A 14,991-nucleotide genomic window follows, 5' to 3' on the forward strand; every position below is an offset into this window, starting at 1 on the left:
GCACTAGCATCCTGCTACAAAACATGCCTCAGCCTGGGTGGTCCACGGCTGCAGAGTGTATAAACAACTGAAATATCTCCTTGGTCAGCGGAACTAGAGGAAAGTCATTGAGATTGTCCCTGCAGGGCAGGAGAAACCCCTGTGTCACTTCTTTGGTTTGCTGGTTGCCATTGTCGTCCCCTGTAGGATCCTCTGTATTGCCCTCTTCCTCGGGCACGCCTGTTTTTGCCCCTTTGAAATCTTTCAGGATTAGGAAACGACCAGTTTTTAGAAGGCCAGTTCCTGCTGAATCTGGGCGGCTGAACCTGGAGGAAATCTTTGACTGTCTGAACTGACTTGGCTTTTTCCTCAATGGACTTTAACACATCTTTAGCATTAGCACCAAAAAGCTTGTTCTTTTCCTAGGGTGCGTCAAGAAGTTTTGCCTTAACATGATCTAGTAAAGGTTGTTCTTTTAACCATGCATGTCTACGAATGACCGCCCCTGTCATAGCTGCCCTACATGAAGCCTCCAATGCATCATATCCACACTGTAGAAAGTGATTGCTAACCTGCTGAGAATTATGCACAGCCTCCTGCAAAGACTTCCTATCTAAAGGTTCAGGAGAGGCCAATCTTTTCTGTAAATCATCTAACAGGAAATCCTGATATTGAAACATGTGAAAGAGACAATTGAGAGCTCTCATATATAAAGTAGTGGAGGTGTAAACCTTCTTCCCCCATCTCTCTAAGGACCTTGCTTCCCTGTCGGAAGGCAAAGGGTTTTTGGAGGTGGTAGCTGAAACCCCTTTAGGCCCCTGGGAAATTGTTTTTAAATCAACAGCATGGGCCCTAAAGAAATGAGAATGGGTTTCTGGGACCCTATAGTATCTGTCAGGCTTGACAGGAGCAGGAGGAAGAGTATCAGGGGTAACACTGGAGTCAGAGTATAAATCATCCAAAACATGAAGCACAGGAGGTATAGCTAAGGGTCTGTGTTGGGGCTTTTTAAGGAAGGTTCGAAGGCGCTTTCTGGAATCTGAATATTCCTGGCCTTGTCACTTAAAATGCTCCCTCATGGAATGCAGAACTTCCCCAAAAGAAATATCCTCAGGAGGAGAGGCCGAGGGAATGGAGTCCTCTGCATCTGAATCCTCATAGGTCTGGAAGGGCTCTTCCTGGCTTTCGGAGTGAACAGAGTCCTCAGAATCTTCATCTGAAGGAAGAGGGTCAGAGGGTTCAACCCTGGGCCTCTTATCAGGAGGAGGCTGGGATCCTCTCTCAGGATGGGACTGGGAACCTCTGATCAGGGAAATTAAATCTGCGGCCATAGACATGATTTGAGTTTCAGGGGTAGGCTGAGGTTAAGGTTTTAGCAGTAAGATGCTTGGACTTGCTGGCTGCCTTAGCACATGTGTAGGCCTTGATAGACATGGACATGGGAGGCCTAGCCACTCCATGTGCAGGAGTGACCTTATCAACAGCAATGGTCTCGGGCATTTCCTCGGTTTCAGTATCCGGAGGAAAATCAATAACTGGCGTCGGAGTGGCCTCCGGTATCGGAGGTATCGGTAATGCGGTGTCTTCGGTTCGGAGCGGTGGAATAACCACCTCAGAGGGAACCGGGGCACTCGCGGTTAGTTTTGGCATGGTGTCGGTGGAAGACGCGGGCCGAGGATGTCGGTCCCGGTCTTTTCGTTTCTTAGGAGTCTGCGTTGTCGGTTGTTCCGACGGCATTGTATAATCAAATTTTTCACCGACAAAGTCTTCAGCGAACTCCGCCGACGCCTGAGAGTGCGCTATTGAAGCGAGCGCAGGCGGCACAGGCCGAGACGTCGTGGTCTGGGCCAAGGCAAGGGAGGCAGTAAGAGTGGAAATCCTTATGAGGTATTTGTTTACCACAAGACAAACAATTATTTACTTTTTCAGTAATTTCTGACATCGGCTGAGGCAAGAAAAGGTCCCCAACGGGGTACTTAGCTTTTTGATGACTTCGCTCAAGAATACAGGAGCTGACCGACCGGCACTTGCGAACTGCTTCTGCTTCGGGCACCGCACGGCAAGAAAGACTGAAGAAGGTGGCGTCGGCTGATGCTTATATACTCCAGCCGCTCTGACGTCGGAGAGAAATGCGACATCAGCCGACGTTGGACCCAGACTTTGGAATCCGGCCAACCGAGGGCTGCCTGAGGCAGGACAACCCATATGTTATGACTGCAGTTGCATTCTTGAAGGACATCTGAAATATTTTAATGGGAGGAAGAAGTCTCTGATCTTACCATATATGATATCTTGTCGTTTTCGAGTTTCCTTTGTGCACTGCTTTGCATATGCCTGATCAACAGCAAGGCTCCAGGACTCCACTTCAAACTCCTGAGCATCAGTTTCTATTTCTGTTCTTAGAGCTGCATACACTGCATCTACAACAGAGAGAATAAAAATGTCATGTTTAGTAAAACCAAAGTGCTTTTTTGATGGACAAATAAATGTTTTTTTTTCTGAATCATGTTTTAATCTTATTTACTTGTTTAAGCCTTGTCAAAAGTCAAGAAGTCTGCCAAAATATCTTCCTTACTTAGTGTATCATGCAAGCTATAGATGTTCTACATCCACTCACTCTACCTCCCAAACACAGACTCATTCCAATGACCATTCCACTGACCCAAAGACACATGCACAGTCTCACAGCTGATATCTATTTTCTTGGCATTTTGTTGCAGACTACACAGATCACCAATACCTAATATGTATGTTCATTTTTGAACATATCAATTAATAGTAGTTAGAGTTAGCTGGTGCCAAGCTGTGTTCAAAACGTTTAGTCATTAATAGGACATAAATAATAGCTTGCATGAAATTAGATTGAAATAATTCAGGAAAAAGAACTCAATGTCCATCTTCCAAACCTTCTGTTTTTATTTGATAACAGAGATGAAAACATGCAGGCAGATGAATGCTGTACATGTTTAAAACACAGACATCAGTATTAATATATGTGATTTATTCAAGCAATTTACATATAAACAGTTGCACACTCCCTTAATATTCCAATCATAGTAAGTACAGACAAGGTACTCGAGAAATTGTGAGTTAGGATTATCCTTGATTGGTTATTGTTTTACATTGTATTTATTTATTTATTTACATTTGTTGACCGGGCTAGTCTAACTGGATACATGTCCATTTTTAGTAGGGGCCCGGGGAGAAAAGCTCCATGTATAGGCAAAAATATCATCAACAATATTAATATGAAATACAAAATGTTAAGCTGCATACTACAGTGCAGATAATAACCATAATTGAGAGAAAGAGAGAATAAAAATGTACAGAGATTATTTGGTGAGGAGAGAGCTAACATAAAATACAGAATAATATAGAATATTAGAGGGGAAATACACAATGAGTAGTAATTTCTAACACTCTAAGAATAAGGGAAAAAAAGGATAGTGAATTTTTTTTTTTTTTTTTTTTTTTTTTTTACAGAGGAATAGATAGAGGTTAGCTTAATTGTGAGAACAGGCAGGGAACATAGTTCAGTAGTGTAGGACAGAGAAAGGTTTGAGCGATATACTACAGCAGAGAAGTGAAATAAAAGGAGAGCAGGAGTGGGTGGAGTGGATAATCAGTCAGGGTTAGTACAGGGACACAGCCAGTGACTTTTAAGATGTTCTTTGAGATGATTTTTAAAAAGATGTGTGGAGGAGAGAGAAGACAGTTCACTTGGTAGCAGGTTCCAGGCTTTTCCCACTGTATTTGTGAAAAGTGAGCCCCCAGCTTTATTGTTAGATTTAATAGTGGAGACTAGGAGCCTATTGGCTGAGTGAAGAGTTGTAAAGCTTTTGTATGGGGTAGTCAGATTAGTGAGGATAGGGGTATTATTAGGGTGGTGAAGTATCTTTTGGGTTATAGTAAGTTGGTGACAGAGTAGCTGGTGCTGCAGTTCTAGCCATCCCAATTGTTTGAGGTTGAGACAGTGGTGGGTTCTGAAAGTTTTACCAGTGGCAAATCTGGCTATGTTATTATAGCTAGTTGCAAGTTTGTTAAGGTTGTTTTTAGAAAGATTGGTATAAATGGCAGAAACGTAGTACAGGGTAGAGATCAGGTGGGTCTGGGCAACAGTGGTTCTAGCTGTTGGGGTCAGAAATGGTTTAATTCTATACAGGGAGCCTAGTTTTTTGTTGACAGATTTTATGGTAGTGTTAATATGATCGTCACAGGTGAGGTTGTTATCTATGGTGATCCCCAGGAGACAGGTTGTAGTATCAGGGTATATGGTGGTTCCATTGTTAGAGGTTATTGTGAAGTGAATTTGTGGTGATTGTTGAGTAGGTGCATTGAGTAATAATTTTGTTTTTTTGGGAGTTCAGGAGGAGACAGTGTTGCATGAACCAATTTTCCACAGTCTGAAAAAATGATTGTGTGAGGGTCTGGAGTAAAGTTGAGGTTCTAGCTGAGCATATTAAAGTTGAATCATCAGCATATTGTATGCAGGTGGCTTGAGGAATTTTGGTATTTAGTTCATTAATAAACATAGAAAAGAGAAGAGGGCCAAGTATTGAGCCCTCAGGTACTCCAATGTTTACAGGGAGGGGAGTTGAGAGCTTATTATTCCAAAGGACTGCTTGCTGTCGGTTGTTTAAATAAGATTTAAACCATAGTAATGGCTGTGTGTCTAGTGAATGGGCTTGTAGTATCTCAAGGAGCAAACAATGGTTGACCATATCAAAGGCTTTTGAAAGGTCGATAAATATAGCGGAAGAAAGAGTTATTGTTACGATTTTTGTTTATACAGTCAGAAAAGGATAGCAAGCAAGTTGTAGTGCTGTGGAATGGTCTAAAGCCATGTTGGCAGTTAGCAAGTAAGTTGTTGCGGAGGAGGTGATCAAGAAGTAGTTGGTGAATACATTTTCCATTATTTTAGCTATTGGAGAGAGTAGGGCGATTGGTCTAAAGTTGGAAATATCAGTTGATGTCCCACCTTTATGTAGTGGGATGATATGAGAGACCTTCCATATAAAAGGGATTTTACTTTCTGAGATGGTTCTATTTAAAAGTATGGAAACAGGGTAGGCGATGGCTTTGGCTGCAATTTGCAGGTATTCTGCTGGTAGACTGTCAGCAGCAGGGGTGCATGGCTTGAGGTTTTGGAGGAGGTTACAAATGAGGGATGTAGGTACTGGTTGAATGTGAAAGGTAGGAATTGGGTTTGTTGAGGTATTAGGTGGGAGGGTACTATTGGGTGGTAGAGTATTAGCAAGTAAGTTGTTGCGGAGGAGGTGATCAAGAAGTAGTTGGTGAATACATTTTCCATTATTTTAGCTATTGGAGAGAGTAGGGCGATTGGTCTAAAGTTGGAAATATCAGTTGATGTCCCACCTTTATGTAGTGGGATGATATGAGAGACCTTCCATATAAAAGGGATTTTACTTTCTGAGATAGTTCTATTTAAAAGTATGGAAACAGGGTAGGCGATGGCTTTGGCTGCAATTTGCAGGTATTCTGCTGGTAGACTGTCAGCAGCAGGGGTGCATGGCTTGAGGTTTTGGAGGAGGTTACAAATGAGGGATGTAGGTACTGGTTGAATGTGAAAGGTAGGAATTGGGTTTGTTGAGGTATTAGGTGGGAGGGTACTATTGGGTGGTAGAGTATTAGCTAGAGATTGGATGGTTTCTGTAAAGTAGCTGTTAAAGGAATCTGCAATTAGCTTAGGATTATTATGGGCGATACCTGATGGGGTAGGAGTCTTGGAGTGCCCTGGCTGAAGTAGTTTGTTCATAGCTGACCAGAACTTTTGTGTTTTTTGTTTGTGGGTGTGTTGGAGTTGGAGGTAAAAGTTTTTTTTTTGTCTAGCAGAATTTCCTTTTCGGTGGCATTTCTTAATTGTTTATAGCAGAGGTGATCAGATGGGCTTTTAGAGGTTTGCCACTTAGCCCAGATTTTATTTCTTAGAATGATTTTTTGCATAGTTTGTTTTGTGAGCCATGGGGCCGGTTTGGCCTTTATACAGGAAGTGTAAATGGTGGCATGGTAGTCGAGGATTTGAAGAAATTTAGTATTAAAGTAGGTGACTGCTTCGTCAAGTTGAAGATGGAGCAGTGGTGACCAGTCACACACATTCAGTTCTGATTGGAAGTTATGAGGATGAAAGTTCTTTTTGGAATGGGAGGTTTTGAAAAAAGTAGCATTAGGACTATGAGGTTTTTGTTTAATTATATAGGTGAGAGCATGGTCACTGATGTCATCTGGAAGGGTTCCTGGCTTATAAGTTGTGGGGTGACTATGAGAATCCAGTCTCGGGTGCTTTCTTTACCATTTGGTTTGTGGGTTCTAGTTGGGGTGGTTATCATCTGAGAGAAACCATAAAGATTTATGTGGTTAATGGGATTGGGGGAGTTACGGGTAGCCCAGTCGATGTTAAAGTCACATACTACAATTGTTTCTTGTGGTAGGGTTACTAAGTATATTTTCAAGGGTGTTGATATTGTTTCTGGGGGGGAAGATATGAACAGATTACATTTTAGCCATAGGTTCAAACAGAGAACCAAATTACAGTGTAACACTCCATTGGAAAACTTTCTTGATTGGGGGGGGGGGGCAGAAAACTGCAGTCGATTTTATTATTTTGTGGGTAAAGGGGCATGCCACTGGAGAGTGGCTTTATGTGATAAGCGGCCAATAATGAGCAAAAGTGGTGCTTAACCTGGGTTTGGGTGGGAGTCTGGGTGGCCTAAAGATCACTGGATGAAGTGTGACCAATGAGAGGTATAGAGGGGCAACGTCACTAGGATGGAAATACGCCTGTAAATTTATTAGCCAATGAAGTAACAGGGAGTTAAGGTGAGAAAACATGGAGTGTGGGATAAGAACAGAAATGGTGTTGGTAACTAGATTAGGTGATGTAGCATTATCTGTCTTATTTTCCTTGGTAACACCTGTAAATCAATTAACCAATGGTGAAAAAAGGGAAGAGAAGGCAGGAAACCTTGGAGCTAAGCGAGTGGATTAATTAGAAATGTAAACAGAGGGGGTGTGGGGAAAAATATGGAGAATTGGTATTGGTAGCTGAACTGGGTGACGTGGCACTCAGGATCATTTCCATTGGTTAAGGTGAAGCAGCCAATGCAGAATATCACAGTGTAGAATACAGCCAGTAGGGAGGGGCAGGTCATCGTTAGGAGGCGCAGTGGATGTCTGCCCCCATGTATGATAATAGGGTGGTAATCTTATGACAAATGAAATACAGAATGGGGAAACATCAAGAGAAATCACCTCGGAGGTGAAATGAAACCCTTAGGAGAAGGGAGTGGAAACAAGAGCCTAGTATTGGTTCGTTTACTGGGTTAATCCTACTGGTGTCTAGCCTTTATCTGAGAAAATATGATGGGTGGTCAATACAAGTCCAGAGTAGAGCAGAGGAAAACATTCCTCTATACCAACTAAAAATTAAAGTGGTACATGAATAAATACATTCAGAACTATTAGGTTTTTAAAAGTTTGTCCGTGTCTTAACATCTTAACCATGCTAAATGTTTGGGGTTAGGGACCCTGCAGTTAAGTACAGGGTAGTCAGCGTGCCAAAGTGAGCAAAGAAGACCCTAGGGAACCAATGGAATTTAGAAAACAGTAAATTTTTTCTTAATTTGATGAAGCTTGAACGAAAGCGCTGATTTAAGTACAGTGACCAAGGACCAGATGTTTTAGCATGATACAGGCGGTCTTTGTAATATGCCAGTCCATGGCTACACTGATGTTTAGCAGATTATGGCTGTCCAAACAGCTGAGTTTTAGGTGTACAATTGTATACCACATTATGGCTCTCCCGACGGTTGAGTTTTAGGTGTTAGATGTATAACTGTATACCATAGTATAGCTCTCCCAACAGTTGAGTTTTAGGTGTTAGATGTACAACTGTATATCACATTATGGCTCTCCCGATGGTTGAGTTAAAATTAGTGTCCTTTTGGTGGCCAGCTGGTTTCACTAACTGATTTTGTTGTGTCCCAAGTAATGGTACATAGGTTCCTTCAGTTCTCTTTCTCTCCACTTCTGAAAAAAATGTAGGAGAGGAAGTCATCAGGATATCCCCTCTTAGACAACATATCCCACAATTGTCTACATTCATCCCTGAAACATAAATAGTCACTAACCATACGAGCCAATCGTACACATTGGCCCTTGACTAGTGCCCTCTTTTGATGAAGGGGATGCCCAACTGTCAAAATGCATAACAGTGTTGGAGTCAGTAGTAGGTAGACAAAAAATACTGAATACATTAGATGGGTTCATATTACAGACACCCACTTTCATCTTTTTTCCAAAGGAATTAAATTTGTACCCCAAACAAAAGCTAGTTTGGTAGATAACATTCATCATCATCATTTTTCGGCTGTTCCCGTTGGGGGTTGCCACAGTGGATCATCTGTTTCCATTTCTTCCTGTCCACTGCATCTTGCTCTGCCACACCAACCACCTGCATTGTCCTTTCTCACCACATCCATAAACCTTACCTTAGGCCTTCCTCTTTTCCTGTCACCTGGTAGCTTCATCCTTAGCATCTTTTTTTCAATATACCCAGCATCCCTCCTCAGTACATGTCCAAACCAACGTAATCTTGCCTCTCTGGCTTTGTCTCCAAATCTTCCAATCTGGGCTGACCCTCTAATATACGGATTCCTAATCCTGTCCACCCTTGTCACACCCAGTGCAAATCTTAACATCTTTAACTCTGCCACATCCAGCTCTAACTTCTGCCTTTTTGTCAATGCCACTGTCTCCAACCCATATAACATAGCTGGTCTCACTACCCTCTTGTAGACCTTCACTTTCACTCTTACTGGTACTCGTCTGTCACAAATCACTCCTGACACTCTTCTCCACCCACTCCTTCCTGCCTGTACTCTCTTCTTCACCTCTCTTCCACACTCACCATTACTCTGAACTATTGATCCCAAGTATTTAAACTTTCGCCACCTCTACTCCTTGCATCCTCACGATTCCTCTATCCTCCCTCTCATTCGCACATACATTCTGTCTTAGCCCCGTTGACTTTCATTCCTCTCCTTTGTAGAGCACGTCTCCACCTCTCCAGGGTCTCCTCCACCTGTTCCCTTCTCACTACAGATCACAATGTCATCTGCAAACATCATAGTCCATCATTTAAAACAAAAACATTTAAAAGCACGTAGGTTAAGTGAATACTTTAAATGTTTTTGTTTTATATGAATGCTCTTTATAATAGGTCTCTGGTTGTATGTAGTTGTACCTTTAAAAGAAAAAGGGTGTGTGAGTTAATTTGACTCATGACTGGTGTGGTATGTAGTATTTAAGCTGCTTCTGCTTTGAATATGGTGGATCTGATGAAGCAGAGTTATTTTCCATGAAAGTGCTTATCCTTGTTTATTTGTGGAATAAATTGCAACAGATTTTACCTCCCTGTGTCGTTCCCAGTGCAGCGCTTTTGTGGACTGTAAATATGGATAGTTGATACATACACTCTTAGTTAGTTGACCAATAAAGTTAGCTATAAAAAGTTTTTGAGGCCTTTGCGTCCACAATAGGCCTTAATGGGGATCAGAATGGTTCTTGTGAATTTTTGGTATTGCGAAAATGGTGGGTGTTCTCAGATAAAGGACTTTCATAAATTCATGTTCACCTGCAATAATTTGCTCATTTAAAAATAAGTCTTCCAAAGGGGCGGCCACGGTGGTGCAGTGGTTAGCGTTGCCACCTCACAGCAAGAGGTTCTCCGGTTCGATCCTCAGCTGGGGTGCCTTCTGTGCAGAGTCTGCATGTCCTCCCTGTGGTCGTGTGGGTTTCCTTCGGGTGCTCCAGTTTCCTCCCACATCCCAAAGAGATGCTGTAGGTGGACTGGATATTCTAAATTGGCCCTAGGTGTGAGTGCCTTCCGTTGAAGGTTGGGAGCCGGGCTGGCAACTCGACACTGTAAAACTCCACTGCCAATCATACGTGGACAAGTGATCCGCTCTGGCGACCCTAACCGGGAAAAGCCGAAAGAAAAAGAAGAAAAACAAGACTTTCAAAGCCAGGTCAATTTTATGTAATGCAACATTAATTTCTGGACACCACATCGTATGCCTCAGTATATAATATTGCATGCATCCTACTAGTATAATCATTTGTACTCATGACCACAAATCCCCCCTTCCTTAACTGGCTTCATTACCCAAATAACTCTATTACTACAGATTTCTGTCAACAACTTACATTCCTCCCTGTTCAAGTTCATACGACATTGGGGCAAATTAGCTGTTAATTTTCTCATTTCCCCTTCACAAAGTCTCTCAAAAATATTAATAACAGGGTGTGGGGGTTATAGGTACTTGGCCTCTTACCACAAGTCTTGCCTGCGTGCGCACACTATTTTAAATTCACTGTTGCTCTGCAGCTATTTCTGTTTCTAGGTCCATCTATTAAGTAATGACAAGAGTGAAAAACCTCCAGAAGCATTTTTGTGAACAAATACTGCTCATCAGTTTCTGGGTTATGCATTTAATTGCACGCCTTAACATATACCGTTAATCAAACCAATCTGCAAAAGAATGACAGGAACACTGCCTTAACATATACCGTTAATCAAACCAATCTGCAAAAGAATGACAGGAACACTGCTTGAGTTTATTTAGCAAGGACTCAAATGGTATCAAGGACTGGTGCAGATTATGAGACTAAGCAGGGAGGCAATATGCATTCCTGTGGAATTTGAGTGATATGGTTTCACTTCATACAGAGTTTTATGTTTTTGGCATCCTTTGTTTTTTACGATATGCTGGATATGGGATATCAAATTCCTCATCAATGTTTATGCCTACTAGTTTACTACAGTGGACAAGTTCAATGTTTATATTACAGGAAGAGAGTATGGACAGAGTCCTTTGAGTGCAAGATGTTCTGGGGTAAAAATTATTATTGTTTTATTTGGATTAAGGAATAACTGTGAAGATGCTAACCAAGTTTTGACTAAAAAGGATTCCTGTTTATTGTAGGAGGTTTAGTTTTTTTGCTGGGCTTATGAGGCTAGAATCATCAACATACTGTCCAAGAGGAGCAGTTTTACAGAACTTAAAGAAATCATTGATGAAGATACTGAATAGGATAGACCCCAAGACTGATCCTTGTGGAACACTAACAGGGATGTATAGAAAGGAAGAGGTCTGATGGTTCCATTTAACTACCTGGCATATGTTGGAGAGGCAGCTATTAAACCAGGACAGGGAATTGTTGTGGAGTATCACAGCAAGAAGCTTATGTAAAAAAATGGAGTGGAAGACTGTATTAAAAGCTTTGGATAGGTCAAGAAAGAGGGCTTGATACTAGATTTCCCTTGTTTCTGTTTGCGTTTACTGTGCTGGAAAACTAAGAAGGGCAGTGGAGGTGCTATGGTGTAGATGTTGAGAAGGCCCACCCACCATTTTACATAGATAGTGAGGTCCCACCCAGCAAACCAGTACGGTTGAGTAAAATGCCTTTACTACATACGGTCTCTTTCTTCTGCTCATGGAGCTCAGCAAAGCTCAATTCTAGCCTACATTCCAGAAGTGTTTTACTTGTATCCAGTGCCATCCATCCAGAGTTATTTACAGGTTATTTAGATCGCTTTTGTCTCCTGTTCTGTGTGTGCATTTCACTGAATTTTTTGTGAAAAAAGTTCTTCCTCTTGCTGTTACTTTCTTGGAATTACCTTCAGCAAGGTTAGTTGTTTGTTTTAGCATTGCACTTGTCGGTCACTTCTGCGTTTTTACAACAATAGGACTGGAGTTATTCATCTTGTGGCAAAACGTGATTGCCTGGCTTATAGGGGTTGGGAAACACACAAGAGGACTCAGTGTAGTCATTTTATTGGCTGGAGGGTTTATTTAGTTTTCAGTGCTGCTATTGCATGTTTGCATGCGATAGTGTCCTGTACAGTAGCAAATACCTAGAAAGCCAATTTTCTCTGTAGAACAGTCAAATGCAGGCAAAGTAGCCATATAGTGCAAACACCTTGTGTGTCAACAAGCTTACAGCAGCAGCTAGTTAGGCCTCAAATGACAATACCTACAGATTAAGGATTCCGTACTGAGTAAACATTAAAGTTAGTAGAATTTAGTTATGTTTAGCATACTCTGCCCCAAAATAAAAACCCTTATTACTCTACATACACTTGTAGCTCATAAATCACAGGACTGAACAGTATGGATATGCAATTTCCTAACTTTTTTGTAACCAGCTTGGTGGATATGGGTATCTTGAGACAATGCAGCAATTGTCTCTGATTTACTGACACCCACGTAATCTTTAAAGAATCAGACACAGTATGCGAGAGGTGTAATTAAAAAATGACACCAGAAGCTAAACCCTCAGTTACAAATCCACATCTGGTTGTCAAAACCACACAACAACCACAGCACACTAATGTACACTGAGGCACTTAAAAGCAATCTTCCTAAACAACAGATTACCTGCTGTCAAAGCTATGCCTCAGCAAGCCCAAAGGCACTTAGAAAAAACAGCAGCTAACATAACACATACTATCATTCTCACTGGAGCACCAAGCACGAAGCTCCTAAGGCAGGCAAACACTTCTCAGGGGTCCCATCATAGAGAACTCCACTGTAAGATATACTGATGACCCTCTAACCGGGCCGAGCAAGAAGATAACGGTTTGTTGCTTATCTGGAACCAGTTCTGCCAAATCACTCATGCACTCAAGTCATTATGCCACAGGTATCATCATGATTCCATCACAATCCATGAAGGTGTAAATGACCACAGATGCACCCAGCAGCATATTACCATGACAGAGAATGATGCCACAATATCAGCAAAAAGGACCGATTCTAAAATCTGACTGTCTTTCTGGTGTCATTCTAAGGGTATCCCACATTTATCAGCTTGAAAGGAATCAACAGACCACGCTGCTTTGTAAAGGATGATCTGCATCTTTCCCTTCTAGGCTTTCAGATACAAGCTAAAGCTTTTTCTGCCCAATAGTGCCTACCAACATAGCAAAATCAACTCCACAAAACCCCAAAGTGTTATTACTCAATGTCAGGAACCAAAATAAAAAATACAGTCCCTCCAATCTCTCCTTTTTCTTGAGAATATAGATACCTGGACAGTTACATCGACAGTTTAAAGCAACATAGTATCCTGGCAGTGCAAGGTTTCAGTGTCTTCCATACTTTTAAACTAGTAGCTGCACAGACAAAGCCCAAGGTGAAGGTATATCAATATACATCAGTAACAAGAATAACTCTAGGGTGGTTCACAGGTTCATAGTTTGGTACTAGGCTATCTGCCCAAAGGCATTTATAAGAATAGCCAGAATGTGTTGGCTGTCGCCGCCCCCTTAGATTAGTTCCCTGTGCTCTGTCCAGCAGAGCCACTGAAATTATCCCCGGGGTAAACTCTGTTTCCCATCCACTCATCAAAGTTTCTCTTGAAGAGTGTTAGTGAGGAGCCTGTCTGCCTAATAATCATTGGAATCTTGTTCCAAAGCATGGGAAGTCTCTGGGACAGGAATCTATCCCTCCAGCATGTCCTATTTACTGTTGTGGTGAGGTTTAGATCCCTAGAGCATGTGGCTTGAGGGGATATGGTTTTCTTTAGGTGAGCATGTCCATCAATTCTGGGTTAGACATGGCCTTGTATGTCAGGCAGAGAGCAACTCTGACTAGGCGGTATGCAACAGAGTACAGCTGGAGTTTCTTCAGTCGAGCTGCATAGGGCATCTGTTTGAGGCCAGTGATCTTCTTGGTGAGGTACTTCTGTGGTCTTTCCAGCTGTTGCAGGTATCGTAATGTACATCCCAAATGGGGCATTGTACTCTATGATGGATCTGATGAGTGATGAGTAGAGGGGCACAATGACCTCTTTTGATCTGGATGCAAACCCTTTTCTGATTAGGTGAGCCACATAGAAGGATTTTCTAACCACTTTGGCAATGCGATTATCAAAGGAGAGATTACTATCTACTTGGGTCCCCAGCTCCCTTATTATGTCTTCCGTATTTAGGGGACTACCACCTATGTGGTAGTTTGTGGGTACTTTGTTTTTTCCAAAGTGGATGACTATTCACTTTTTGGCATTTAGCTTGAGACCATGATTTTGACACCAGGTATCTGTCTCAGTGAGACTCTTTTGGAGGATGTCTGTGTCAGCCGGAGAGTCAATTATTGCCCCTAGTTTGCAGTAGTCTGCAAACTTGGTCAGCCATAGTCCTCCTGTGATTGCCTGTACCTCTGAGAAGTATATGCTGAACAGCAGGTGTCTGAGGACTCTGACCTAGGGAATGCCACTTGTAACAGGTTTAGAGTCGGACCTAGCTCCCGCAACTCTCACCATGTGGGTTCTGTCCGTGAGCCAGTTGGCAACCCATCTTGTGACATAGGGGTTTATGTTCAGGCTTGTGAGCTTGTCTATAATACCAGAATGGGGAATGGTGTCAAAGGCCTTTGCAAGGTTTAGGTAGGCTGTGTGTACCACATTTCCCTCTATAGCCTTGGTAACGGTCTCAAAGAAGTCCACCAGGTTTAGGAGGCATGATTTGCCCTTAACAAAGCCAAACTAGGTAGGGTCCAGTGTTTGGAAGTTCCCAATGTCTCTGTTAAGGAGTTCCATAGCCTTGCAGACCAAGCTAGTCAGGCTTATATAGCGATAGTTCCCAGGGTCTGTTGTGGCTCCATCTTTGTGGAGCAGAATAACTGTTGCTGTGCGCCACTCTATGGGTACGTAGCCTGTGGAGAGGTTGAGTTGGAACAGTGTGTTTAGGTGAGGGGTGAGTCTATGAGCTTAGGGCACAGCCTGGGACACCGTCCGGTCCCATTGATGCTGTGTTTTTGGCTTTGGAGAGGGCTGCTTTAACCTGAGTGTCTGCGACTTCAGGGGATCTACATGCTTCTGGTATGGTTATGGGCCCTTTTGGGGGTGAGAGGGGGGTAAGTTTGCACTGAACCTGTCTGCCAGGATGTTGGCGATATTGGTCAGTTCAGTGTATTTTGTGCCATTCTGCAC

At 42.4% G+C, this 14,991-nt stretch overlaps 1 protein-coding gene across 1 annotated transcript in view; it reads right to left on the minus strand.

Moving 5' to 3' along the window:
• Nucleotides 1–14,991, minus strand: part of ARHGEF18 (Rho/Rac guanine nucleotide exchange factor 18) — a 2,448,098-nt gene that overhangs the window by 1,004,153 nt on the left and 1,428,954 nt on the right. Inside the window, exon 17 of the mRNA XM_044090748.1 lies at nt 2,259–2,399. Coding sequence (XP_043946683.1) covers nt 2,259–2,399 — 141 coding nt within the window. The remainder of the gene's footprint in view (nt 1–2,258; nt 2,400–14,991) is intronic.

Source organism: Protopterus annectens, chromosome 13.part0, assembly GCF_019279795.1.
Source record: "Protopterus annectens isolate FY-2018-M chromosome 13.part0, PAN1.0, whole genome shotgun sequence".
Classification (NCBI taxonomy): Eukaryota; Metazoa; Chordata; order Ceratodontiformes; family Protopteridae; genus Protopterus; species Protopterus annectens.